The sequence below is a fragment of the Prionailurus bengalensis genome, chromosome E4, assembly GCF_016509475.1.
Source record: "Prionailurus bengalensis isolate Pbe53 chromosome E4, Fcat_Pben_1.1_paternal_pri, whole genome shotgun sequence".
In the NCBI taxonomy this organism is placed as follows: Eukaryota; Metazoa; Chordata; class Mammalia; order Carnivora; family Felidae; genus Prionailurus; species Prionailurus bengalensis.
Window position 1 is genome coordinate 64619407 of NC_057360.1, and position 27981 is coordinate 64647387.

At 57.1% G+C, this 27981-nt stretch overlaps 1 protein-coding gene across 1 annotated transcript; it reads left to right on the plus strand.

The window, feature by feature from the left end:
• The first annotated feature begins 643 nt into the window (after positions 1–643).
• CFAP45 (cilia and flagella associated protein 45) lies at positions 644–27647 on the plus strand. The gene is made up of 12 exons (XM_043567766.1): positions 644–724; positions 6314–6439; positions 9006–9142; positions 11446–11590; positions 11885–12055; positions 13408–13586; positions 15591–15720; positions 20083–20229; positions 22284–22397; positions 22981–23174; positions 26915–27139; positions 27444–27647. Exons 1-12 carry the CDS (start codon positions 722–724, stop codon positions 27520–27522), a joined length of 1650 nt encoding a protein of 549 aa, XP_043423701.1. The 5' UTR covers positions 644–721; the 3' UTR covers positions 27523–27647.
• The last annotated feature ends 334 nt before the right edge of the window (positions 27648–27981 follow it).

Genomic DNA, 27981 nt, shown 5'->3' on the forward strand with positions numbered 1-27981 from the left:
CCAGACTGGGAAAATCATCAAACTTCTAAAAACACTTCTAGAACAGTCCATGCACAAACTGGGAAGCGGTTAAAAGGCAGGTTTCCCAAAGCCGGTTCCGTAGATTTCCATTCAGACAGTCGACAGGGCATGCGTTTTTTTTTTTTTTTTTTTTTTGAATAAACTCCCCGGTCTCCGAGCTGGAGGTCAGAGGCCCCACACTTCAAGGAACTGCTCCTGAAATGACACACACATCCTCAAGGCGGGAAGTCTTCTGTGGTCTAACCAGACTCTCTCCTTTTGTGAAACTTGTTTCTTCTGATCCACGGTTGGCGGGCACCTCCGGGGCACCGGCGCAACGGTAACCATGGTAACCCAGGGGGTGTCCCGGGGCCTGGCTCTTGCAGGAGGGCCCTTTGCTAGACGTCCTGGGCCTATGCCAGGCCCCTGAGGGTTCGGGTTCCGACCCTACGGTCCAGCCAGAGCTGGAGAGGAGAGCCGGGGGCGCCCGCGCGGCTCAGCCTTTGCGGGCCACTGTTCCCACGCGGGGCAGGGGTTCGGGTCCCCAGACCGCGCCCGACGCCGGGTGCGTCCGCAAGAGCCGAGGGGCGGGGCCAGGGCCGGGGGCGGGGCCGGAGCCCGCGCGCTCTTGTTGCTATGGTAACGCATCAACATCCAGCGCCCTGGTGGCGGTGTGGGCTTTGGAGGCGGCGGAGGCGCGCAGCCAGAGCCTGCGGCTGAGATGGTGAGGTCCCGGGAGAACCAAGGAGGGGGGCCTCAGGTGTCCTGAACTGGGTTGGGGTTCCGAGCGGGGAGAGCGGGGGGCTGGGAAGCGCAGAAGTGGTGTCGAAGTCTGGGGTCAGGAAGGCCCAGGAGCGAGGCTAGAAGAAACAAGGGAAGTCCAAAGGAGGAATGATGGGTGGGGTCGCTAGGGATTGAAAGCGTGGGGTGGTGCTGAGCCGGGGAGCTGCGGAGAAAGAGATGTTCTCGTCCCTGTCCCTCAGGCTAGGGCCCCCACTGGCTGGGGCCTGTGGACCGTGATGTGGGAAAACCACTAGTGAGGAGGCCACGTGACGGGTGATAGCACCTGTTAGGCCACCGATTAGCAGAGTGACAATGCACAAGTCACCTAGGGTCCCGAGCCCCTCAGTTTTCTCTCTTCGGATAGCGATGGGGGGGGGGGCTTGGTTCACTCAGCAGGTACTCAACAAACGTTTGTGAATGAAAGGTTTGAAAAGCCCTGCAGAGGGACTGGGTCTGCTGTGGCAGGCCTGGGGGTTCCCCGGGGTGGGAAGGATCACGGAGTCCTGAACCTTGACAGGTGCACCAGGCCTGGGAGGAGCCGAGAAGGGGTGTCTGGGTTCCGGTGAGGACTGTGTTGGTCCCTGAAGGATAAGGGCGAGGGACAGAGGACAGGCGATGGAGCCTTGGTTGGGTGTGGGAAATAACCTGAGAATTTCTGGGGCACACCAGCTGCCCTGGGTGTATCGTAGACACGTTTCATGCCCATAGGTCCCCCTGCTTTTCTAGGGCTCAGTGGTTCAAATAAATGCAGCGTCCCCAAGTTGGAATTTCAGAAGTGGTTTGTTAATTATAAAACAAACAAGTCTCCAACAAAGAGCAGCTCCCCATATCTGAGGATTCCCTGGGGTATTGTAGTGGGGGATCCCCTTTCGTTTATCACTTTTTTCTTTTCTTTTCTTTTTAATATTTATCTATTTTTGAGAGACAGAGAGAGACAGAGCATGAGCAGGGGAGGGGCAGAGAGAGAGAGGGAGACCCAGAATCCGAAGCAGGCTCCAGGCTCCGAGCTGTCAGCACAGAGCCCAACACCGGGCTCAAACCCACGAACTGCGAGACCACGACCTGAGCCAAAGTCAGACGCTCAGCCAGCAGAGCCACCCAGGTGCCCCTCATTTATCCCTTTTATCATGCATACCTATTCCAAGCTGTCCTCAGCGCTTGTGAGCACAGGGTGTGGGTCTGTCTGTGATGGCCTATCATCACGCCTGGCAGCTAAGGCATACAGTGAATGTTAGTTCCTTTTTCTCCTGTTTTAAAAATTTCATATTTCAAGTGCAAATTAATCAGGGAATTGCACTTAAACTAGACTTGTGGTCTTAATTTTTTTAATTTTTGAGACAGAGAGAGACAGAGCATGAGCGGAGGAGGGGTAGAGAGAGAGGGAGACAGAATCCAAAGCAGGCTCCAGGCTCTGAGCCGTCAGCACAGAGCCCAATGCGGGGCTCGAACTCACAGACCGTGAGATCATGACCTGAGCCGAAGTCGGACACCCAACAGACTGAGCCACCCAAGCACCCCCCAAAAATTTTTTTAATGTTTATGTATTTATTTTTGAGAGAGAGGGAGACAGAGAATCCCAAGCAGACTCCGCACTGTCAGCACAGAGCCTGATTCAGGGCTGGGACTCAGGAACCAGCAGATCATGACCTGAACCGAAATCAAGAGTTGGATGCTTAACTGACTGAGCCCCCCAGGTGCCCCCAGAATTGTCGTCTTTAGAGGATTCAGATGAGGGATTCCTCACCTAAGGGCCACTCAGGGTCGGGGTTGGCCTGCTGAAATCCCTTGGACAGGACTGGGCATGTGGGCACCTTTGAGAAGTAGTGGGTCAAGTGAGTGATCTCTGCTCTTTCGGCAGGCCTTGTGTGTGTGTGTGTGTGTGTGTGTGTGCGTGCTCGTGCGCATGTATGGTGCTGCTCACTAGCTTTGGAGAGTGTTCGGAGGAGTGGGGAGGTTGGGAGGGGTGCTGATGGCCGCAGGAAGGCAGGGGTCACACCTAGGCAGATTTCCAGGACTCTTGCAAAAACAATAAACAGCAACACCCTTCAGAAGGAGGGTTGGGACCTCAGTACAGATGGCCAACCTTGTGTCCCGGCTGGCGAAAGAGGTGGCCTGAGTGGATCACTCAGCAAAAGGCAGGTGCCTGGTGCGTGGACATCCCCACCTTCTTGGCCACCAAAGGCCACAGAAGGGGAAATAGAATCTGGCCAAGAGCTGGAAGTCTGCATTTGCCTGCTGGTGGTGCGAATCTATATGAAAAGAGAGACTGGAACCCGGGATGGAGAGCACGTCCAGGAGAGGGCGTGAAAGGTCTTTGTTCAGCTGACAGGTGTAACAGGACAAAGTCCACAGCCGTCCACGTCATCCATGCTTCAGCTGTCTTGCTGGATTTGAGCCGAACGTACCAGATCTGGTTTTTAAGGCTGTCACTTTTCTGTGTTCAGAGTCAGAGCATCAGGCCCACGGCCCTGTTTTGTTCTCAAATAAATACAGTGTGTTATCTATAAAAATAGTTACCTGCTCCACGGCGGAAAACTATCCACTACAAGAACCGTCTTAAGATACTAATGGTCACCCCAAGTTTCTGTCCAACATTTTTGTGGATACGCATTCTGGGCGTGTGCCCTCCAAACACACATTTCCGCAGGAATAACCTGCACGTTTCTTATAACCTGCTTTCTGCAAAAGTTGGTGTATTATGGAGATTGTCCTGTATCGATGACAAAGTGAAAGCCATCCGACTGACCAGCTAATCTTTCTGCATCAGAGTCTCTCCCCAGATTCCTAGCAGAGGCCAAATTCCTGTGGTCCTGGGGTGGGATGGTATTTGAAGAGAGAGAGAGAGAGTCAGCTAGGTCAGCAAGATGAAAATATCAAAGCGGGGCTGGCATTTTTATCGGTCCCCGATCCTCCCAGTCGCTCTTGCCTCCCCAGCTATAGCCAGTTTTAACGGTCTCTCTTCCTTCCCTTCCTTCGGAAGCCGCCTCCCCCCGTGGGCTCCGCTCAGCTTCTTGGGGATATTTATTTGGTCATGCAAGAAATAAAACCAGCCCTTCACTTCCTGAAAGAACCTTTTGGCTACCGTCTCTGGCCTAGAGGGATCTAACTTTCCATTTCTGCTTGGTTCTTCATTTTTCCTAGTGCTTTTACACGGTGACCTCCCTAGTCCTTGTAACTCTTGGCGAAACTGGCTGTGCTAACCATGGTGCGTGGCTTGTGGCTTCAAAGTCAGCATTTCCCCCGTGAGGTTTCTCAGCCACCCAACCCTAGAGAGCTCAGTGCTTCCCTCTGCGCTGCCCACGGGCCACTTTCCTGTGGTCATCTCTTTTCCTTCCTCTCATCGGCCTTCTAGGCTCAGGCAGGCTCTCGTATCTCTTGAGTGACTTCCTCTGGACCCGGGTCCCAAGGGTGCAGGAAAGAGGGATTGGATCTCAGCCCTGGAGGAACCCGTAGTCTCGTGGACACCTGAGCGAAGAAGAAAACCTGCAGGAGCCCTGGAAAAGAACCGAGAAAACAAATGCAAAACAATAATCATACTTTCCATCTGTATTCCAAGCTCTCTCACATACATTCGTTGCCACAGTGATTCGGAAAACGCGGAGCGGTGTAGTGACCCGGAGCCAGGCGTGTTCTGGCCCTCGTGGAGGTCACCTGGCCGGGTTTTATTCATTCATTCTTCATCAAATGCATCCTAAGCGTCTACTGTGTGCCAGGCCCCACACCGTTCCCCTTAATTAGACCCAGAGCTCTCGCCATCCCTGCTGAGCCAACGCCTTCCACCTTTTCCAGGTCTCCCAATGCGTTCCCTCCTCCTCCCTTTCGTAGCTTCTATTCATTTCTTCTTATTCTATTTTTGGTGGAAAGGGGAGCCATTGCTCACCACTTACCATATAATAACCCTTCAGACTCTGTTATTAGGCATCCTCGGGGCCTGCTATATTTGCCTTTTAATAAATCCAAGCTTGCCTGCTCTGCCGTCCCCGGGGCTGCCTGAGGCTGTAAAGGGAGGCTCCCACTGGAAGCCAGGCGGTGCGCTCAGCTGGAGAATAATCTCCCGATTTGGTGTGAAAGCCTGATCCAGGTGGAACAGGTGCCCAGGGCTGTCTGGTTGGTCAGGGCAGGTCGGAGAGAGCTTTTAGAACACACTGCCCAGGGTCTGGTGACCTTGAATGACAGAGTCTGTTTCCCTGGACGGCTGCCGATTCCCAGGCTCGGGAGACCCAAAGTGGGTAGCTTGTGCCCCCGAGACGGCCCAGCTTAGAGAACTGTGGGACCGCGTGGCTCCTCCAAAGGGGGATTTGGATCAGCTTTAGATGAAGCCTGGAGTCGCCCCACAGTTCTCACAGAAACCGCCTCCTGGGGACAGACTTCCCTCCGGGCAGAGCTGAAGCCTCACTGAGCCTTGGGCGCGGAGGGTGTCTTAGCCAGTCTCCTTGGTTGCAGGCCAAGGGCCAGAATTCTACTTTGAGTACAAGGGCATATACTGAGGGGATTTGGGAGAGCTCCCGGCTGGGAAAGTATGCTTGGAAAACGGCGACCCAGGGAGATGCTGCAGCCGGAACCGGGGCCAAAATCACAACCCGGACCTGGCCTGGCAAGGACCCTTGACGCACGGGCAGCTTGGTGGGTGCTGCCGTGGGCGTCCTTATCAGCAGGGCCCCAGGCGCTGGGTGCGGCTGCTGCTGCTGCCTTCGCCAGCACCTCTCTGGGCCGCCAGCTCCCCTCCGTTCTCCGGCTCAGGAGATCCGATCGGTGAAGCCGAGGCCCTCTGCCCAGGCTCAGAAGGCGCATGTGTATCTGGTGTTTTTAGCGTCTATAGTTGGAGGAGATGGGCCTTAGCTCTCACAACTCATTAGATGAGGACTTCTCCAAATGGTGGGAGATACCGGGTGGTTAAATGCAGACTGGTGCACGCTTTTGGGGTCCCAGGAGTGGAGTGAAAGCCACAGTGTGGACACCATCAAGCAGTTTGCCTGATTGTAGAGGAGCCTTTGATCCACTGGAGTTTACGGGGCACCCACCGCGCGCCAAGCCGTGGGCCAGGTGCCTTTCCATCCTCGGTGTCCTCTGGTCTCCCCCCCGGAACCTCGTGAGCTGGTGGAGACATGGAGGAGGGCAGAGAGCCGTGTTAGTTGCCAAGGGGGCTCCGAGCTCAGGCTGAGAGGCTGGGCGGTGGAGAGGACGCTGCGTTTCTGGGGAGGCAGCCCAAGTGGCCTCACGAGAGAGTGTCCTTGTGGGAAACTGGGACCGGGATGACAATGACGTCCTCCTCCTTCCATCCCCATGTTCCTCCTCCCTGCTTCGGTGCCACACGGGGACCTGGCCTCCCTCAGGCCTTCTCACCCGGCCCCTACCCAGAGGATCCCCCGCTTCTGTGGGGTGTCTCCTACGTCTCAGGGTTTCCCGGCTGCTTTCCCTCAGTGGCTTTCCACCTGCTTCTCCCCACTACGGGCTGCCGGAGGGTTTACCTTGCCCAGGGTGCAGACGGCGCTGGGTGCTGACGAGCCCAACTTTCTGCCTCTCCCTGCAGCCGCTGAGCGCCGCTGGCATCCTGAGTTCCTCTTCCACCACTTCCAACAGGTCGAGGAATAAAACTCGCTATCGGACCAAAGCCGTGAGCTCCGAGGTGGACGAGAGCCTCTTCGGAGGTGTCAAGGTAACCCTCGCCCAGCCCCTTCCAGGTGGCCCCCCGAGGAAGACCCGAGCAGCCCCTGGGAACAGCTGCACGTGGCTTCCCCCACCCCTGCCAGCCTCACGTCCGCCCGGCGTGTAAAATCTGGTGTAACATCGAGGGGGTTCTGTTGCCGAGAGCAGATCGCCGCCCAGTCAGTGCCCCAGGATGGAGACGTCTGAGGGTCAAGGTCGAGTTTGCAGATGGGGAGGGAGTAAGGTGTTTCCCCTCCGTCCAAGAACAGCATCAGGGAGAAACCCAGCCCCCACCCCCACCCCGGGGGCTCAGCCAGCAGGGTTACTGAGCTTTGGGAAACCCCAAGCAGGTCTTCGTGTGCTGATGTCGCCCACACGAAGCGAAGGAGAGAAGGTGCCGAGAGGGAGAGCTAGCTAGAGCGGCTTGAGATATTCTTGGTACTGGGGACGTGCAGCAGGTAAGAAGGAAGAAGGGAGGCCAGGAGAGAGAGACGGAGAGACGGAGAAAAGACCAGCTGTGAACACCTGGGCGGCGGGCAGGTGGGGGGAGCGGTGGGGTGGGGAGGGTCCGCGCTTGCTATTCTCACCGTGAACCGCAAAGGGCTTTCCAGAGGGTTCAAGGCGGCCATCTCTCTCCATTAGGAGACCCCCACCTGCAGCAGTTTCCTACGGACAAGGGAAAATCGGAGGAGCTCACTGTCACTTGCAGGCAGCTCTTGTTTGGGGCCCTTGGGGGGTTTCCTAGTTGCAGCGAAGATAGGTTTGGAAAGGGCCGCCTTCTCCAGGAGTCGTCCAGCTGGCTGGCGGGAGGGGCAGTGGGAAAAATGCCCGCTCCTGGCCCATTTCTTTGGCCTCTTGCGGGGGGAGTCAGAAGTCTCTGAGCCGGCAGTAGGGGGCAGACGCGGCCCGCGGCGCGCCTGAGTTGCGCCCTCTTGGCAGCAGATGGGCAGCAGGGGGCAGCAGCACCCCGGGGACGTCCCTGCAAAGTGAGCTCAGGACCAGGAGGACCTCCACTGAGGCCATCCCCCTGCCTCCACTTGGGATCACAGTTACTGCATTTGGGACAAGTGAAATTCTCTCCTGTGCTCAAAATTTTCCTGAAATAAGTGCTTTTATTTTATTTTACTTTATTTTATTTTACTAAAAAAATTGTTTTTAATGCTTATTTGTTATTGAGAGACAGACAGACACAGAGTGTGAGCAGGGGAGGGGCAGAGAGAGGGGGAGACACAGAATCCGAAGCAGGCTCCAGGCTCTGAGCTGTCAGCACAGAGCCCCACGCGGGGCTTGAACCCACAAACCGTGAGATCATGACCTGAGCTAAAGTCAGACGCTTAACCGACTGAGTCACCCACCCAGGTGCCCCTATTTTATTTTGTTTTATTTTATTTTATTTTATTTTATTTTATTTTATTTTATTTTTATTTTATTTTGTTTTATTTTATTTATTTTATTTTATTTTTTATTTTTCTTTTGTTTTGTTTTGTTTTGTTTTATTTTATTTTGTTTTGTTTTGTTTTGTTTTATTTTATTTATTTTATTTTTTATTTTTATTTTTATTTTATTTTATTTTGTTTTGTTTTGTTTTATTTTATTTTGTTTTGTTTTGTTTTATTTTATTTTATTTTATTTTTTATTTTTCTTTTCTTTTCTTTTGTTTTGTTTTGTTTTCTTTTATTTTGTTTTGTTTTATTTTATTTATTTTATTTTATTTTTATTTTATTTGGTTTTGTTTTATTTTATTTTATTTTATTTTTTTATTTTCATTTTAATTTAATTTAATTTAATTTTTATTTTAATTTAATTTAATTTAATTTAATTTAATTTAATTTTTTTATTTTCAAGAGTCCTTAACTGACAGAGGCACCCAGGTGCCCCAGTGGTTTCGCGTTCTTATTATCAGACTCTTTCACGGTTGGAACATTTTGGAAAAAAAATCATACATTTAATATGTATTCTTGCTAATTCTGACTCCCTGACTTTCTCACCACGTTAGTTGTAAGAGCAGTTCTCTACCAGGCCCTTTAGCCGTTTCTAACTCCCTCCATATGATTTTTTTTGGGGGGGGGAGTCCAAGTAAATTAATCATAAGGAAAGATTAAACACTCCCAAATATCATAGACTGGATGAGTCTGTATCAAAGTGTGTTATCTCGAACCCACCGTGCGTCCGAGAGGGACCATTCTCTCTTCGTAAATATTTCATGGAGGGAGAGGACCCCGGAGACCCCAGATTTTCATTCCTGATGGTTTGGGGTTGGGAATGGACACATACTAGGCACTCCCCTCCCCATCCACCCAGGAGTGTCTGCACAAGACACGGAGGGTTGGGGGGGCTTGTTCTCGGAGAAGCTGGTCAGTACAGAACACATGCAGCCAGGTTCAAGTGCAGAACACCACACTGTTTTCTCAGTGCCCCAGCAACTCTCGGCGGTCCCCACAGGACCGGGTGCCGGCCAGCCTCCTCTGCCACCGGCTGGGGTGGAAGAAAGAGGGGAAGGCTACCCTTGAAGAAGTTAGGATTGACTGGCAGGTGTGGGCTGACCAGCTTCTAAGCCGTCCTTCCTGACCCCGTAGCCTCTGACCCAGGACAACAGTCCTACCGTGCTGCTCCGAGATAAGCACGCCATTCGGAAGACTCTCGCTGCCCTGAGCTTGGACCACAAGCCGGAGACCATCCAGGTCGTCACCCGGGACATGGTCCGGAAACTCATGTGAGTGCCCAGGGCGCGGTGCCCGGCCTTCCTGTCCCAGCCTGCCCTTCTGCCGAAGACCCGTGCGGGGAGAGGGGGCTCCCTGGGTTCATGAAGTTGGTCTGGCCCCCGCTTCTTTCCTACTCGTCTCCCCTGTTTGCCTCCTAGCTCTCCTTCCTCGGCATTTCGGCCTCTCTTTTTCTCTTCTTTTTGTATCTCTTCTTGCCTTTACCCTTGACCCCCAGCATCTTCCTTTTCCCTTTCCTCTGGCTGCTGACGGACCTATTGGCAGAGGGGCCGTGCTCGGTGGGTCCCGGCCGAGCCCCCCTACTGCTCTGGCTGCACCAAGAATCTGAAGTAAGGGGGAACTGCCCAGATGCTGCTTAGGCCCCTGGCTTCTTCCGGGGCTCTGAGGCCAGAAGAGGAAATTCCCAAGGGGGATTCCCAAGTTCCTCTGGGATCAGCCCGGCTTCCTGCCTGGAGCCGCCTCCTTGCCGGGCGCCCTGGGGTTAGGCCCCCCCCCTCGGCAGTGTGAACCGAGCTTTCGCTCAGGGGCCCGGCTGCACCCTCAGGACCGTTCTCCCAACTCTGGCCGCACCTCAGAGAACTGGAGCTCCCCGCTGCGCCGCCCGCGTCGGGAGCTGGGGAAGCCCGGCTGGGCTGCGACACGGCTCGGCGAGCACGGTCGGCTCAGCCCCTGGCGTCAGATGGCCCTTTATGGTCAGCAGAGCTGCAGCTGCTGGTGGGGCCCAAGGCAGCGTTCTTCCCTGGAGGGGTCTAGTCCTGCCGGCCGGGATGCCGTCTCAGATGCGACCGTTTCTGGTCCTTCAGGTCCCGGGCCACGTCCCGGATCCATCACTCATTCGGGCCTCCTCCCGGACCCTCCCCAACACACACATGGGCACGCGCGCACGCACACACACACACCTGCACACACACGCACGCGCACCTGCCACATGCACACACGTGCACACACGCCTGCATGCACACACATGCGTGCACACACATACACATGCACACACTTGTGTACACATGGTCACATATACCCACACAATTCACACGTGCGCGTGCACACACACATGCTCACGCTCGCACACACATGCACATATTCACACACACGTGAACACACTCACATGCACACATACTCTCACATATGCACGCACACACATGTGCATGCACAGTACACACACGTGCACATGCTCACATACATGCATGCACACACATGCACTTGCACACATACACTCACACTCGCTCACACGTGTACACATACAGCCACATGCTCACACATGCACATACACGCACGCAGACTCACACACTTGCACACGCAGACTCACACACATACACACGCACGCGCACACTTATACTCACACGCGTGCTCACACACTCACACACATACACACGCACGCGCGCACGTGCACACATGCACGTGCGCGCGCACACTTATACTCACACGCGTGCTCACACACATACACACGCATGCGTGCGCACACAAGTTTTATGGGATGAGGTTCACTTCCTGCCTCAGACCGGCTGCGTCTCGCTGCCGTGTCCCTGTTAAATGGCCTCACCCAGAAGCAGCTTTAGTCCTGGCCCCTGCTGCTCCCGCCTGCATCCTCTATGTATGTCATTTGTTTGTAATCATTATAATTAACTATTGGTTTGTTGAATGTGCTGGGCGGCTAGGAGGAGAGGGCCACAGACATGCCTCCAACTGTTGTTGATCAGAGATTTTAATTAATATTTAGGGTTCAAAGCTTCTCTCTGGGCCGGATGGACAGGGATGCCTAGGTTTCTCACAGCATCCGTTTCGACCTTGTCCGGCGTCCCCTCGCCCTTTTTAAGTCGTCTTCGAGGAATAAGCTATTTTTGGAGTTCAGGTCGCCAGCGTCGTTTTGAGCTCTGCCTCTGGGCCCAGCTCTGTGCCGCGGCCTGGGCCGCCAGGCGTGCGGTCAGCAGAGTCTGAGTCCTGGAGGAGCGTGTGGCCCAGCACACAGGCTGCACCCGTGGGGCCACGGCACAGGCAGCGGGAGCCGCACGCATGGGCTCCCAGGAGGTCAGCTCCCAGCCCGGTGCGGGGATGCGCGTCTGTGCACATGGCGCAGGGGCTCGCGGCTGCACAGACAGGGCAACGTACGCACCAGGCCTCTTAGCAAAAGTCCTTAAGACGTCTCTGTTTGGCCCGTCCCTCGCCTGGGACCCCTTCTCCCCAGGGGGCCCATGGGGTGGCACTGGGGGATGCTGGCAGTGGTGAGGGAGGAGGGGAGGGCGGAGCAGTGCTGAGAGCTTCCCCCTCCTCCCCACTGACTGCTCATCCCCTGCGTCAGTGTTCCCGCCAAGGATCCCTCGGGGGAGTCCCTCATCATGAGCCCTGAGGACTTTGAGCGCATCAGGTGGGCGTCCCACGTCCTGAGCAGAGAAGAGCTGGAGGCCAGGGAGCAGGCCTTCCAGAAGGAGAAGGAGGCCATCATGGTAGCTGCCCTCCCCGAGCCCCGATCTCTGCCGATGGGAGCGGGGAGCTCTGGTCAGGGGGCCTTGGCAGGAGGCACCCACGTGTGCTTCCTGGAGACCGTAGAGCGCACGCCAGGTGTGGATGCTGCTGGGGGCGGGGGCGGGGGCGGGGCGAGCAGGAAGCCAGGCGGAGAAACTTCTGGGTTTCGAGGGCATGACGGGGTGAAGCCATCCCTGGGGTCACACTGGGTCACCCGTGGTAGCGGGGCCAGCGCCCAGGGCAATCCCCCCACTGATCCAGACCGCGTCCCGTAGGACGCAGTGGCCACACGTAAGAAGATCATGAAGCACAAGGAGATGGTGTGGAGAACCAACAGGAAGCTCAGCGACCTGGAGGAGGCGGCCAAGGAGAGGGCCCAGGACCTGCTGCAGAGAGCCAGCCAGCTGCAGGCCGAGCAGGAGGAGGAGCTCAGGGGCATGAGCAAGGTGGGGGCCTCGCTCCTCCCGCACCCCCAGGACCCACTGCCACCCCCTCCCTCCTCTTACCCCACCCCCCCCGCCCGGACAGGCTCCGCCCCAGCTGGACGTGGGGAAAGCAGGGGTGACCGGTGAGGGGCTGATGGAGGGGGCGTGTTGCTGCGGTCGGAGGGAGGACCGGCCTTGCCACAGGCTAGCTGTGTGACCCCCAGCAAGTCACATACCCACCCTGGGACTCACTTCCTTCATCTGTTTGTGTTTGTTTGTTTTTTTTTTTAATGTTTATTTTTGAGAGAGAGACAGAGCATGAGCGGGGGAGGGGCAGAGAGAGGAGTAGACACAGAATCGGAAGCGGGCTCCAGGCTCCGAGCCGTCTGCACAGAGCCCGATGCGGGGCTCGAACCCACGAACCATGAGATGGTGACCCGAGCTGAAGTTGGACGCTCAACGACCCAGCCCCCCAGGCGCCCCTCGCTCCCTTCATTTGTAGAGCGAGAGTGGTGAAACCGCTTAGCAGGGTGATTGGCGGGGGTGAACGGGCTAACCCACAGCAGAGGCTTTCCCAAGTGTGGCGGGCACATGAAGGTGAGGACGCGACTTCCGCGTCTGTCCTGCTGGCTCCGTTCTGGCCGCGCGCCCTGCCCTTCCCCCGTAGCGGGCTTCTTCTCAAGACACCAAAGCGCCTCCTTTAGCCCAGAGCGTGAAGACCCGAGGCTCGTTTGGACTTTTGTTTCTCAGTTGCACGTGGGTCCCAAGCAAATGCACACCGCTGACCCCCAACCCCCTCATCTACACCTTCTCCTCACACCTCCTTTTATTTTCCAGAACTTTCTCTCGCTCATTCTCACGGATGGCCGTCCCCTGATGTGTCACGTGGGGCTCTTCCCCCTTAAAACTCTAGCGGCTTGGTCTCTGCAAGAGTGTCTTAGGTTCCCTGAGAAGCAGGACAGAGGGTCTGAATATGGGGGTTCATGGGTCCCCCAGGGGGAACCTTGAACCTCTGAAGTTTCATGGAAATGTAACGTGCGTGTGTGTGAGTGAATCTTAAGGAGGACGGGGTCCATAGCTTTCCTTATGTTCTCGAAGCGCGATGACCCCCCGAAACACGAAGGCCCGATACCCTGCAAGGTGCTACCGTGGCCTCTCCTCGCCCAGACCAGGGGCCTGGCACATGGCGTGGAGCTCCGCCGAGGCGAGGGCAAGCACAGGATGCTCTCGCTCTCCCGGGCTTGCGCGAGGCTGTGCGCGTGTCCAGCATACCCAGCGGGACCCGTTTCTCGCCCCCACCTTCCACACCCCCGGTGCATCCCGCCCGATCCGCGTGCCTTGACCCAGGGCCCCTGTCGTCTCCCCGCCTCCAGATCATCCTCAATGCCAAGTGCCAGGCCATCCGGGATGCCCAAATCCTGGAGAAGCAGCTGATTCAAAGAGAGCTGGACGCGGAGGAGAGGCGTTTGGATCACATGATGGAGGTGGAACGGCAGAAGGCCATTCAAAGGCAGGAGGAGCTGGACAGGAAGAGGAGGGAGGAGAGAATCCGGTAAAGCGGTGGTTTGGGGGCCTCCCTCCCTGGCGCTTCCGTGGCTCTTTGGGTGCGGGTAGCCTTGCCAAGGGAGGAGAGGAGAAATGGTCACGATCACCATCTGTGAGCATCTCAGAGCCTGAGGAAGGGATTCCGAGAACCGCAGAGCTTCTCAAGGCTGATTCCCAAGATGGTTGCTTCACGACCTGGCCCCCCTTCAGCCTCGTTTCCCACCTTTCCCTGCCGTCCCCTCTGCGCGTCCCCCCCACCCCCTTCCCCCAGCACCCCTGGGCTTGTCACAGTTCACGCTTGTGTCCTTCGTCCTGCTTTGAAGCCTCTTCTTTCCCCCCTTTGCCCCTGGAAAACGCCTTCTCTTCTTTCCGTGTATGACACTTTTGCCGTCACCTCCCCCGGAAACCCCTCTCCCTGCACCAGGCAGGCCCGGTGGCTCCCTTCTGGTGCCCGGCCACACCGTGGTGTGGTCTCCCACACTGTTATGCTTCTCGCACGGCGGCTCCCCGGCCCGCGCCAGACTGCGTGCTCCCTGAGGACGGCGTCCCCGTCTTAACTCACTTCCGTAGCTCCGGGGCCTCGCAGAGAGTTTGGCCGGTGGTTAACACCTGTTAGAATGAATAAATTCAGTCCCCTTCCCTTTGCAGGAAAGGACAAGCCCCAGAGGAGGTAAATCATAGAATCATGGTGTCCCAGAGCTAGATAGAACACCCACCGTGGAAAGCAAGAAAGATTTCCATAAACAGTCCTTGAACCACACTGACTGGCTGGTGTCTCTCTCCGTCTGATTCAGTCTTCCGGAACCATCCATCCCTGTTCTTCTCGTAGGTCCCTGGCAGACTACAGTAGGCTCCCTATAAACATTTACTCATTAGCTCAGTAGTTCTTAATCTCCTGCACAAACGGCTCTAATTAAGGAAAAAATCTCTGCCTGCCTCATTAGGCCGCTCTAATGATCTGAGCTGGTCCTTATATTGAGCCCCAGCCCTGCCTCCCTGAGACTCTTTTACTCATTCCTCCCGTTTATTTCATCTGGAGTCAGGAAGCCATTCAAGGGCTCCACCTGGATGGGAGTCTCGTAGTCCTTCCTCCCCATGCTCACCCCGACCTGTGTCCTCCCTCATCGTCCCTGCCTTTACTCATCCGTCATGGGGTCTGGACGCCTCTGGGTTTATTGTCACCCCAACGACACACACGGAGTCACCGGCCACGCTGATTGCAGACTCTGGGTTCTCTGCTTTTTACTGTGGAGCTGAGCCGAGAGGCTTGCTCACACCCAGCCCTGTCCACCGGCGGTGAGGGCCGGGGCATAAGACAGACGGACGGCTAGCGAAGTGGGCGGGGGAGGTGGCTGGGGGACAAGACAGGACGCAGCAAGAGGCAGCCCAGGAAGGAGACGGTGGGCTTTCTAACTGAAGCGAGCATAGGGGGGGCCGGTGCCCCACGATTGCTCTGGCGGGCTTGCGGGGGGCGACGATAGGATTTCAGAAGCCCTTGACACACTGAAAGGGAGAAGGCGCGTTGCGATGTGGGGTGCACTCGTGGGCAAACAAACGAAGAAGGGGAATCTCAGGCAAGGCAGCTTGGGGCGCCCGGGGGGGCTCGGTCAGTTAAGCATCTGACTTCGGCTCAGATCGCGATCTCAAGGTTCGTGGGTTCGAGCCCCGCGTCGGGCTCTGTGCTGACAGCCGGGAGCCCCGAGCCTGCTTGGGATTCTGTGTCTCCCTCTCTCTCTGCCCCTCCCCTGCCCACGCTCTGTCTCTGTGTCTGTCTCTCTCAAAAATAAATCAACGTTAAAAAATTATTTTAGAAGAAAGGGGGCTTGGAAGGTAGGGAACCGGCCCCCTCAGGACAGTCTGGTCTCAGGAAGCACGGCGATGTTTTACGGGGCGCTCGTCGAGTTGTCCCTGTGACTGCCACCTCCCATCGTGGGGGCTGTGTGGGTGGAGGCTGGAGCAGAGAAGCGCGGGCCCCGGGTTCCTGAGCCCCTGCGCTGCCGTTCGCTCCTAGGGGCAGACGGCACATCGTGCAGCAGATGGAAAAGAACCGGGAGGAGCGGTCGCTGCTGGCGGAGCAGCGGGAGCAGGAGAAGGAGCAGGTGCTGGCGTCCATGCAGCAGCTCCAGGAGGAAGATCTGCGGGTAACGCGCCCCACCGAGCGCCGCTCCCAGCGGCTCCGGCGCCAAGGCGCTCGAGATCCGGGGGACTGGGGCGTGCACTGCTTTTCTGTGAGGCACCTGCGCGTTTCACGTCGCCGCCCTTAGCTCGTCGCGGCCGCACTGAGCACGCGTTGGGCCGTGGCGCCGCGCTGGGGGGCGGGGGTGGGCAGGGACTTGGACGCGTGGCCTTCCGCCCCCCTCCCCGGGGCGCGGGGTCCGACACCAACGCGTCTGCGTGAGTGGACGCAGAAAGGAAATACGTAGCTGTCTGCCTCGCACACGCAAGCCCCTAGGGATGTTTTCTAGCCCTCTTGCCATTATCCGGGGACACGATGTGCCGGGCAGGTGGACCGGACCGGGGTCCTTGGCCCAGGCTCCCCGCGGTTCCCTCATTCAAAGCGCAGGGCACCCCAGTGTGATTGTGTGCAAGAACCAAGCCTTCCCCCTGCCGCCCCCACAACCCCCCCCCCCCCCCAACCCGTTCGTCCAAATAAAACCCGTGGGCACATCCATCACAGAAGAAACGATGACATACCCGCCCGAACTACCCGCCCCAACTCCGGAGACTTAAATCCTCTCCTGTTTGCGGGTCTGGTCTGCTGGGATTAGGCGGAGGCCCTTGGCTGGCGAGCATTTGGCACATTTATTTGCTCTCCCCTCCCCACTCCGTTTTTTTGGCCTGTGAACATTTAAAAAAAAAATCAAAAAAATTTTTTTAATGTTTATTTATTTCTGAGACAGAGACAGAGCATGAGAGGGGGAGGGGCAGAGAGAGAGGGAGACACAGAATCCTAAGCGGGCTCCAGGCTCTGAGCTGTCAGCACAGAGCCCGACGCGGGGCTCGAACTCACGGACTGTGAGCCTGAGCCGAAGGCGGTCGCTCAACCGACTGAGCCACCCAGGCGCCCCTTGCCTGCAAACATTTTTATATACACAGGCAAACTAGAAGAATTGTATCACACCCATCAGCGCTGGGCCGAGACTTCGAGACTTTCCGGTTGCCAGTCTGCCTTGCTCGCTTGTCTCTTTTCGGAGCACAAACGCGTTCTGTCACTGTTGCGCTATTCGGCGGTGAGCTGCAGGTGTCTTGGCTCTTTGCTACTAAATGCTGCAGCCCTTGTCTGGGAAGCGCAGAGACGTTCTCTGTCCAGTGGACGCTACGACACTCACAGCCCCTCTTGGAAAAGCGGAATCCAATGATTCTCTGATATCGTTTAATACCGAGTCCACATTCCGTCCCCCAGTGGCTCCCTGAAGGCGCCTTGAGTTGTCTTCTGTCGCTCCAACCAGGATCCAGTCAAGGTCCCCACCTTGCATTCACTTGGGCCTCCTCTGTCAGCTTTCACCTGGAAGAACTCTGGTTCCTTCCTGCTTTCATTGCTATGGCACTGGGATTTTGGAGCGCCCAGGCTAGCTAGACTTGAGGAGCGTCCCCCTCTCCGGCCTGTCGGGTTATGTCCTCGGGTGTCATTTAACTCGTGGAGTGTGCATTCTTTCCTTTTTCTCCTCATTCCCCACGTTAAGATGGCTGTCGTCCCCCCCCCCCCCCACCTCCACCCTGGGCTGTGATGGCGGTGAGGGATGGGGTCCCTGAGGGGTCTTGGGGGGCAGCCTCACGGTTATGGAGGCTTCTCAGAGTGCCTCACAGTGTGAGGGCCTGGGTGGGGGGTGAGGGGAGGAGCACTGGGAGAGTCAGGAAGACTGGGGCGGGGGGGGGGCAGGCAGCCTTGTGAGCTGCTTGAGAAGCTGGGCTGAGAAGCCAGAGAGGCCTGGCCGAGCTCCTGGCTCAGGGAGCAAGGGAAAGAGCCCGGAAGAGGAGACAGGGCTTCGGCATGCAGGGAAGGGGTGGGAAAGGAAGGCCGGGAGATCCGGCTAGATTGTCGGAGGGGGAATTGGTGGACTCCCTGAGAAAGTTCCAGGCGTCCGTGAGTCAACACCGTCGCCTGATGTGTCTCGTCGTACTGGTACTGTCCTTCGAAGAGGCACTTTCCGAGCTTCCAGGAAGTGCTCTTAGGCGACTTGAAGATAGGAATGTGTTGGGGCGCCTGGGTGGCTCCCCAGGTGGCTGACTCCCCTGGGCGGCTGAGCGTCCTGCTTCGGCTCAGGTCATGATCTCCTGATTCGTGAGTTCGAGCCCCGTGTCGGGCTCTGTGCTGACAGCTCAGAGCCTGGAGCCTGATTCGGATTCTGTGTCTCCCTCTCTGCTCGTCCCCTGCTCGTGCTCTGTCTCTGTCTCTCTCTCACTCTCAAAAATAAGTAAACAAACATTAAAAAAAAATTTAAGATAGGAACGTGTGTCTCCCAGCTCAGGCCTGCCTTATGATCTCTGGGTGGTGCAGGGCAGTGCTCCCTACCTTGCTAGCAAGAGGGAGAAGAGCAGGGCGGGGGGGTGGTTCCTGGGGTTGCTTTGCAATGGCTTCAGAGATCAGAGACAGTGAAAGTCCTTCAGTTTCTTGGAAGTCTAGTGAGCCAACAAAAACGACAAACTGAAAAGTAAATAAATAGGCAAAGACGTGAGTCAATGCATGGTTGTATGCATCGTGGATGGGAAGTCGGTGGGTTTTCTAGTTGAGCGGGTCAAGGGATTAAATAGTGCATGGGTACCAGTGGCAGCCCCAGCTCTGGTGGGAAGCAGATAGAAAGGAAAGGAAGAAAGGGAGAAGGGGGAAAGGGGTGGAGAGTCGCTGGGCCAGGTGGGGAAAAGTGGGGTGAGTGAAGAGGTAGGCACGGCGAGAGTGGGGGAGCGCTGACGGCCATGACTCATGCATCACAGGCCTGGGGGGGGAGGTGGGGGGGGACAGTCAGTGCTGTGTTGATCTGGTGCATGAGGCTTCCCGGGAGCCCTGAACTCGGCTGTGAGTCAAGCTTGGGGAGAGCCCGAAGTTGCCTCAGATGAGTCAGGTCAGAAGCGCGGCTGGGGAGGAGCTGGAAGTCTTGGGTGGGTCCTGGCCTTTGACAGATGGAAGGAACTGGAAACAGCACACGGCGGGAGTTGATGGGTAGAAGAATTGGGCACAAAGAGATGGAGATTCCTGGGAGAGTATAGGTGGGCCAGATTCCAACATTCCATCTTGTGCACAAGACTCCGCATGGGGCCCTGAGAATGTGCTCCGTCGGATCATCGGGGGCTTTGCAAGTTCAGGCTCCTTCCTTAGAAGGGATCTTGTCCCTCAGGGTCAGGTGCCTTGACCGCCATCATTCATTCATCGTGTTTCTCTGTGTCTACCTTTTTTTTTTTCTTTTGCTCACATGCCATTCACTTTGGTTCTCCTTTATCCCTGTTCTAGTTTATTGAGTATTTGCTGTTTTCCTCTCACTGGGCCTCATGTTGCCAGGGAAGACAGGAAACGTGACGTGGTTGCCGTCCCCTGGCTGGGACAGAGTAAATCCACAAGAATGAATGGGGACCCACAAGGCAGTGCCTGAGCTGTGGCACCGTCTTGAGTGCAGAGGGGATTCAGAGGTGCAGAGAGAACTGACAGAGAATCTTCCAGGGAAGACTGGAACTTTAATTTAGAAAGACCAGGTTCCAAAATTCTGGAACTGGCGTTTGTTAGCTGGATGGCCCCGGACAAGTCACTTAAATTCAGGGCCTCAGTGTCTTCATCTGCAGGAGAGACATAACAAGCTTCACCCTTCAGGGTCTTGGGGTGCATTTAGGTTTCAGAGCTAGGCTGCATAAAGTGCCCAACGGGTAGAACATACTCAATGAGGGCAACGCTTTATTATTTCGGTCATCGCCATTGAGTCGAGACCAAAAGCTAGGGTTTGCCTAAGAAAAGAAAACTGAAGGCAGGGGAAAAGCCCGGGAACAGTGGGTAGGACTTTGCAGGACACATGGAGACTCCGGGTAGAGTTGTTTTTTTTTTAATTTTTTTTTTTCAACGTTTATTTATTTTTGGGACAGAGAGAGACAGAGCATGAACGGGGAAGGGGCAGAGAGAGAGGGAGACACAGAATCGGAAACAGGCTCCAGGCTCTGAGCCATCAGCCCAGAGCCTGACGCGGGGCTCGAACTCACGGACCGCGAGATCATGACCTGGCTGAAGTCGGACGCTTAACCGACTGCGCCACCCAGGCGCCCCCCGGGTAGAGTTTTAAGAGCCTCTGCTTCCCTGAGAGTGTATAGAAATCAAGAGTGTCAGGACCGCCCCCAAGCCAAGAGGGTACAGACGGCAAAGAGGGGCTGCGAGGGGTCACCGGCGACGCTGGAGGGCCCCTTGACCAGGGGCCAGCGGCGGTGGCTAGACCGGAGACGGCGCGCGTCCCCCTGCCTCTCTCTGCCCCCACGTGCCAGTGTCTCCTGGTCTTGCCCCCTTCCACTTGGAGGCTTCCTTCCTTCAGGACATGGAACGAAGGCACCAGGAAAAATTGAAGATGCAAGCCGAGATTAAGCGCATTAACGACGAAAACCAGAGACAGAAAGCAGAGCTGCTCGCCCAGGAGAAGCTGGCGGACCAGATGGTGATGGAGTTCACCAAGAAGAAGATGGTAGGGTTTCTTTCTTTCTTCCTCTGAGCGCAAGCAGGGAAGGGGTGGGGGGGGGGGGGGCGGGCAGAGCATCCGAAGCAGGTTCCATGCTGTCAGCACAGAGCCCGACGTGGGGCTCGAACTCATGAACCGCGAGATCACGACCTGAGCCGAAGCTGGACGCTCCACGGACTGAGCCACCGAGGCGCCCCTGAAGACAGTAGGTTTCCGAGGCCTGTTGCTTGTGGCCACGAGCGAAACATCTACGACACGGAGAGGCAGGCCTGAGATCTAAGGGGACTCGCCGCAGGCAGCCATGCCTCCCTTTCAAAACGGATGTCCTTCATTCAAGGACCTGGCTCCTTTTCCTCTTCGTGTTGGCCGGTTCACTTATTCATTAACAGAGAGCAGGCTCGAGGGACACCCAATTTAGGGTGTTATATCCTTGTTAACACCTTTGATTAGAAGTTGGATGAGGGTTAGGTACCGGCAGGGAACGAAATGAAAACTGTCGGGGAAAGGGAAGTTTTTGTGGATTCCTGGTGGCCTCTGCGTAATTATATCCCCGGTAATCATGGGTCACCCGCCCCATAACTTTCTTGTGAAAATTCCTAGATTGGGCATCCTGTCCTGGGTGTCGGAAAATAGAGCCTTCTCCCGCAGTGGCTGTGCAAGCCGCAAGCACAGGTGTGGCGCAGAGCAGGGGATCCAGGAGAGGCCGCTCACGCCACGTGGGCTCACTCAGGAGCCGGGCTGAGAACCGGAGGGACCAGGGTCAGTGAGGAGCGGCGAGTGGAAAACAGAGCGAACGTGGCTTAGACGGAGCGAACGTGGGGTTAGGTAAAACAAGAAGGAAGGGCTGAAGGTGGCAGGAAAGGCGCTCAGGGCTGCATGTGCGTGCCCCCTCCTGCTGGCTCCGAGGCTCCGTGGTGACAGAGAACGTGCCCTACTTCCCTGTAGTAGGGATGACAGGCAGGGGGGCATCGCGGGCGTGTTCTGAAAACGGCGGATCGGATATACCTGTGTGCTCCAAATGCAAGCCACAGAAAATGAAGCTCAACAAAGCTTTTTAACGTATTTATTGTTTGGCTTTGGCTTGCTTATCAGATGCCAGGAGATGCAGGCAACAGCAGGAACAGAGGTTGGGGGCAGGGATGGTTGGGGGCGGGGATGGTTGGGGACAGCGATGGTTGGGGACGGGGATGGTGGGGAAGTCACCGGAGATTTCCGAGCAGGAGAAGAGTAGGGCTGGTCTTCACATGTGGAAGGGACACCGGGGGGCGGAGCTGGGATAGGCTGGCGACCGGCAGAGCGGTCGGGCGCTTGGGCACGCCCACAGCCCATGTCACCGGACTCACCTCACAGGGGCCTCTGCTCTTGCAGCCGGGGCTGCCCCTCTAGGGCTACAGGCAGAGACTGGTTGTGGAAGTCTCCAGAGTTCCCTGCCCTGCCATCTGGGGCGAGGTGAAACCGAGGCCAGCTTGACACACAGCCCCCTGTGCACAACTCACAAGCGGGCAACTCACTGGGCTTCACAGAAGGCTGGGCAGGTAGAATGATGGCTACGGAACATTCTTTATGGGAGGATCACGTTTCCGCCCGACCCAAGCCATTAGTCTTATGACTACCCAAGAATGCTAGTTGGGAAGCCGGGTTTGGGAAGATTGTAGGGATATGTCTGCTCTTTCCGAGAAGTGGCAAAGGGCGCCGACTCTGATGGTTCGCTCCTTGGGTATCTGCTGGCCCCTGCAGGACTGCCCGAAGCGTGGCTGGCCGTGTGCCCGGGGACTAATGAGGTAACCCCCACCTGCTGCGTTTTACACGACACGCAGGATGCCGCAGTTGGTACTTGGAGAGACGGCCCACTGGCCTTGCTACTCGGACACGGTCTGCGACGCGGTGGATGGAGCGTGAAGGCTGGGCTTGGGATGCCTGCGTGCGTTGCTAGCTTTGTTTTGTCCAACCCGAAAAGCAGTCAGGGAGTGGAGACCCCGGACAGACCGTGGCGGGGGCTTCGTGTCTCTGCAAGGCTGCAGCGGTGGGGGCTGCTCTACGAGACCTTTTCTTCCTGGCAGGCTCGAGAAGCAGAGTTTGAGGCTGAGCAGGAGAGAATCCGGAGGGAGAAAGAGAAGGAGATCGCCCGGCTGAGGGCCATGCAGGAGAAGGCGCAGGATCACCAGGCACAGCAGGTACCCGCTCTGTCTCGGCTCCCCTGTGCCTCCCCCACTCCCTTAACTACCCCCTTTGACAGCCTGCGAAACCACCCTGGAGGGCAGAGGTGCGGAAGAGGGGATGCAGGTTACATAGACTTGAACAGTCTGATGAGGGCGGGGAGGAGCAGAGAGAGAGGGAGACACAGAATCTGAAGCAGGAGCCCGATGCGGGGCTTGAACCCACGAACCGCAAGAGCATGACTGGAGCCGAAGTCAGACGCCTAACCGACAGAGCCACCCAGGCGCCCCGATCATTAGCAGTTTTTAAAACGAGAGGCAATCGCAGGACCGCCTGGAGGTGTTCGAGGTCTGGGGAGGAGAGCATTGGGATGGGTGGCGGCGAGGGAGGGCAAGGTGACCCCTCGGGGTATCTGCGGACCAGAAAGTTCTACGAGATTCCGTGTGCTCTTCCCTGCAATGACCTCGTCGCCAGGGAAATCCACGCCACGCCTCAAAGCAGGCCGTGTCGGAGTCTGCAGCCGGTGTCTTCCTGAGGTGCCCGCTGGGTCTCGGGGTCGGTTTGCACCCTCGCTGGTCTCCCCACCCTCTCCTTTCCCAGGACGCCTTGCGGGCCAAGCGCAACCAGGAGGTTGCGGACAGGGAGTGGCGCAGGAAGGAAAAGGAAAACGCGCAGAAGAAGATGGAGACAGAGGCCAAACTGCGCCAGAGCCGGCTGGAACAGGTGGCTTTCAAGGAGCACGCTCTGGCCGTTCAGGTGCAACGGGACCGGGACGACTTCGAGAGGATTCTTCGGTAGGTGGGGCCGGGCACCCCGGCTTCCTTTCCTTGGCCTGCGGCAGGGATGGCCCACACCGGAGGGGGGAGGACCCTGCTGGCAGGTGCACAGACAGAGGTGCCCTCCTCCTGCCCGGGACGGTGGAGCCATTCTGAATGGATGGGTAGTTGAAATGTTTCAAAGACAAGAATGGAGAGCCGAGAGGTTTTTGTTTTTGGTTTTTTATTGAACTTTTAATGTTTATTTTTGAGAGAGAGAGAGACAGAGCTTGAGAGTGGGAGGGGCAGAGAGAGAGGGAGACCCAGAATCCGAAGCAGGCTCCGAGCCGTCAGCATAGAGCCCGACGCGGGGCTCGAACTCATGAGCTGTGAGATCATGCATGACCTGAGCCAAAGTTGGACACTCCACCGACTGAGCCACCCAGGAGCCCCAGGAGCCAAGAATTTTCCGATTAGGGATTTGGAAACCAGCACCCGGAGGTGTCTAAAGAATTGGGTATTATTTGGATTGTTTATCCCGGAGGATTAAAGGCATAGGTAAAAGGATACATCTGGTCCCTCTGCCCTCCCCTGCCTCGACGTACCCCCGCTGGCTAGGGGTGAGGATAAAGCAGACAGTGGGGGAGAATACGAGGAACGGAGAGAGCTTCGGACACCAAGCTCGTGAGTCACTGGAGAAGAGCTCCGGGGGGCGGGGGGTGTCTTTGCCATTCATTTGATAAACAGTATCCAACACGGAAACTCAAGGCTCCGCCGTGGGACATATTGGAGGTGAACAAAACACAGTCGTCGGCCATCGCTGTGGGAAGGATGTGAGCAACTCCTGCTTGGATTGACCTCCCCTGTATCCATCTGTCTTTCCTGCCAGCGCGTCATCCTTTTATTTTCGTTGTCTTTTGTCTCCGCGATAATTCCCGCCTGTAAGTGGAAGCGAGGTGTTCACAACTGTCGCTCTCCCTGCCCGTCGTTCACCCCCAGAGCCGCCAGCCGTCACGGCTGCTCTGGCGTCAGTCGGGGTCACCCCCAGAGCCGCCAGCCGTCACGGCTGCTCTGGCGTCAGTCGGGGTCACCTGCCGCCACCGGACCCCACCCCCTGGGCTAAGTGTTCTGGGCTCACCAGGAGTGACTCCTTTCTTGCTCTGGTTCGGACTCTGTGATAGCAGCAGCTTTCAAAGAAACAAACCGAACTGCGATGGGGGTGCGGATACGAGATTACAGAAATCGTGCTCCGGTGAGTAGAGACTGAGAGGTGCGGCCCGGCCTTCTCGTCTACCTGGTCTATGTGCCGGAGGTCCTCCTTGGTATTGACCCCATTAGTTGCATGCCAGACCCCAGGGCCCCCCGCCAGAGGCAGCGCAGATCTGTAGGAATCTCCGTCCCTGCCAGGGCCGGGGTCCTGGTCTTTTATTGGACCCTGGGCCCCCCGCGCCTGCTCCCCCAGCCGCGGTGGCCTTTGCCTGCCCTCAAGGGTCATGCCGTGGTCTCCGGAAGCCTGCCGAGGAAGGCAGCTTCCTTAATGGCCCCGAAGATTCTGCCCCTGGGCTCCAAACTACCTTTCAGATGCCTGCCCTCACTGCCACATGCCTTTAGCAGGCACTAATAGATATTAATGGAAAGAAATTAAGGTCCTCCTTCTGCCCCTGACCCATTTGTCCCTTCTTTGCTTTGTTTGCCTGAAGCATATGCACCAGCCAGTTATTAAAGCGAGACCAGCCCCTCGGAGATGTTCGGTCTCACCTGCTGTTCTGGGTTAGCATCTAGACCTGGTGTCTCCAGGGCCACGTGACCACCAGGCCAGGTGTCTTCAAGTGCTAGGAATGTCCCTGCCCGTAGCCAGCAATCCAACTTTTCCTACTTCAAAGCATGACCTTGTGGATGGCCTCTACACGGGCTTCCTGCTTCCGGACAGAGGGATGCCTTTGACTCTCAGCTCACCGACTAGGCAGGGAGAGCTGACCTCCCCTCCCCCGTGGTGCTGAGAATTGCCTTGGAGCTTTCACCAAGTACCGTGGCCCTGGGCTCCACCTCCACAGATTCTGATGTAACTGGCCGGGGGTGAGGCCCAGGCTCCAAGGTCACTGCCCTAACCCCGTGAAGTGACGAGGTTCTTCCCCACTCAGATTTCTCACTGCCTGCCAGCCCGGGGGATCTCCAGTGACACAAGCAGCTTCCCATTTCCACCCTGTCTCGCAGGATGTAAAACAACAGAAAACCCTTATCCATCCAGGAAAATAAGGGCGAGGCAAAGAGGCAAGGCTTCCTGCTGTCACAGATGTGTCTGAGCGGTGGAGGTTTGGAGTCTAAATACAGAGGGGTGAGGAAGCCAGCGCGTGTCTCCTGACAGCCTGGGAGGCTCCGTGGCAGGTGCAGGGTTTGGGAGGTGCCCGCCGGTGTAAGGGACGTGCCCGGAGTTGAGACGATGCTGCGTGTTGTGGGTCTGGGGAGATGAGTAAGTGACTTGTGCTTTTGGAAGCTCTGTCGGGGACACGAGTACCCTCAGGGCTGGGGGGCAGGTAAGGAATCCCTGCCCGAGATGATTTTACATGTTGTTTTGGTTTTTGATTCTGTCAAGAGGCATCTGGGTGGCTCCGTTGGTTAAGTGTCCGACTTCGGCTCAGGTCATGATCTCGAGGTTCGTGGGTTCGAGTCCCACGTCGGGCTCTGTGCTGATGGCTCAGAGCCTGGAGCCTGCTGCGGATTCTGTGTCTCCCTCTCTCTCTCTCTCTGCCCTTCCCCTGCTCATGCTTTGTCTGTCTCTCTCTCAATAAATAAACATGAAAAAAACAATTTAATAAAAATAAAAAAGAAGAACTAAGATGATAGCCCAGGGTGGCCTAGCACCGCGCTCCCCCTGGGATGTGAACACAGTACCTTTGAGTTTTCCGGAGCCTGTCTGGCCCACACGGGCTGCTTGGCTGCTTGGCCGGGGAAATCAGGGCCCGTAAAAGTCCCCTCGTGAGGAGGCCCCTGTGGGGAATTTGGCGAGCTCCCGCCTTCTTCCCGCAAACAGGAGAGCCTGCACGGCAGGTGTCAGTCCTTGTCACTTCTAAGCATCCCCGTTGCAGTTTTGTTAATGTCATTGTTATTGTTTGTGGGAAGGAAGGGAGGGAGGGAGGGAGAGAGAGAGAGAGACTATCTTAGAACAAGCCAGAGACGAGTTCTGCATTGTACTACAGAAAGAGCTGGAACAGTAGCTTCCAGTGGGCGAAACCCTGAGCGTGGGCTGGCTCCTGGTGAAATATAAGAATGCGGGATCTCTCGTTCAAAAAGTATTAAGAATTTCCAAACAGTGGGCGCCTGGGTGGCTCAGTCGGTTAAGCGTCCGATTTCGGCTCAGGTCTCATGGTTTGTGGGTTCGGGCCCCGCGTCGGGCTCTGTGCCGACAGCTCAGAGCCCGGGGCCTGCTTCGGATTCTGTGTCTCCCTCTCTCTGCTTCTCCCCTGCTCACACTTTGTCTGTCTCCCTCTTTCTTGGAAATAAATCAACATTAAAAAAATTTAAAAAAAAATTTCAAAACAGTGATGGAGGAGAACCAGAGCGCGCACGGGGCCCGCCCGCAGTGCCGGGCCTGGCTGAGGAGGGGGCGGCATGCCTGGGGGCAGCTCTGGTCTCTGAGCCCCGGAAAAGGGCCGCAGTGTGCGGGGCTGCAGTCTCTGAAGCATGTCCACCGGAGGAGCCCTTCCGGAAGGTTCCCGGGGTGCCTCTCCTCGCTGGGCCGGCCCAGACGGGCCGTTCGGCAGCCGGTGTCCCTCCTCCAGGGCTCAGAGAGAGCAGATCGAGAAGGAGCGGCTGGAGGCGGAGAAAAAGGCGGCGGGGCGCCTGCGGCACGCGGACGAGCTCCGGCGCCAAGTGCGCGAGAACCAGCAGAAGCAGGTGCAGGACCGCATTGCCACCTTTGAGGAGGGCCGGCGTCTCCAGGAGGAGGCCCAGAAGCGGCGCGAGCGCATCGATGACCTCAAGAAGAAGAAGATCCAGGAACTGAGGTGCGCCCGGATCCCTGCGCCCTGCCCCGTGCCCCCCTCTCCCAAGGACGGGGTGTGCGGGAGTCGGGGCGACTCCTGGCTCCGGAGGGGGGCGGCTGCCGCAGAAGGTTCTGGTCCCGGGGCCTCCTGGATCCGTGGCAGGGGCCGGAGCCCTGACGGGAACGTGGCTGGGGGACGGATTGTAGGAGCCGGGATGGGGGGCGCGGGCCCCCAGGTCCCGGAACCCCCGCCGGGGCCTGCTTCCTGCTGCTCCTGTCTGGTCCCACAGCCCACGCACGCCTGTCCCGCCCCCTGCCCCCTGCAGAGCCACCGGCCTCCCTGAGAAGTACTGTGTGGAAGCCGAGCGCAAAGCCAACATCCTGCCAGCTGCCTCTGTGAACTGAGGGGGGCCTCCGTGTCCCCGGGGACGCCTGCAAGGGGACAGGCTCTGCCCAGTCTCTGGGCGTCCATGACTGCCGCTAGCCTAGACATTTTAGAGGTACAGATTAAATTTATCCCACTTCTTTAAGGAACGGCTCAGCTTTCTTGGGGGCGGGGGGCTGTGTCTGCTGCAGGGTACTGAGCGGGAGCCAGGGCCGAGGGCGGCGCGATGGCCTGGGGCAGGGGACCGAAAGGTGCCCTCTGCAGGTGGTCCCTCCCAGCCTCTCGGGCCCTTCACCCTGCGTCCTCTGGCCTTTTTGGGGCCCCGAGATGTGGCCTTCGTGTCCTCCTTCAGCACGGCCTTGCTCTGCCCCTGTCCCACGCCTGGTTTAGAGGTATTTCAGTGCCAGTGGTTGGAGCTGTCTCTCAGGGAGGGGCTGGGGCAGGAGGGACCCGGGCTGGGCCCCCACCTGTGGCTCAGA

Bases quoted from the DNA above. Each gene is read 5' to 3' on its own strand.
- CFAP45 (XM_043567766.1), top strand. The intron at 15,721-20,082 runs GTAACGCGCCCC...TCCTTCCTTCAG, and splicing joins TCCAGGAGGAAGATCTGCGG to GACATGGAACGAAGGCACCA. The intron at 20,230-22,283 runs GTAGGGTTTCTT...TCTTCCTGGCAG, and splicing joins AGTTCACCAAGAAGAAGATG to GCTCGAGAAGCAGAGTTTGA.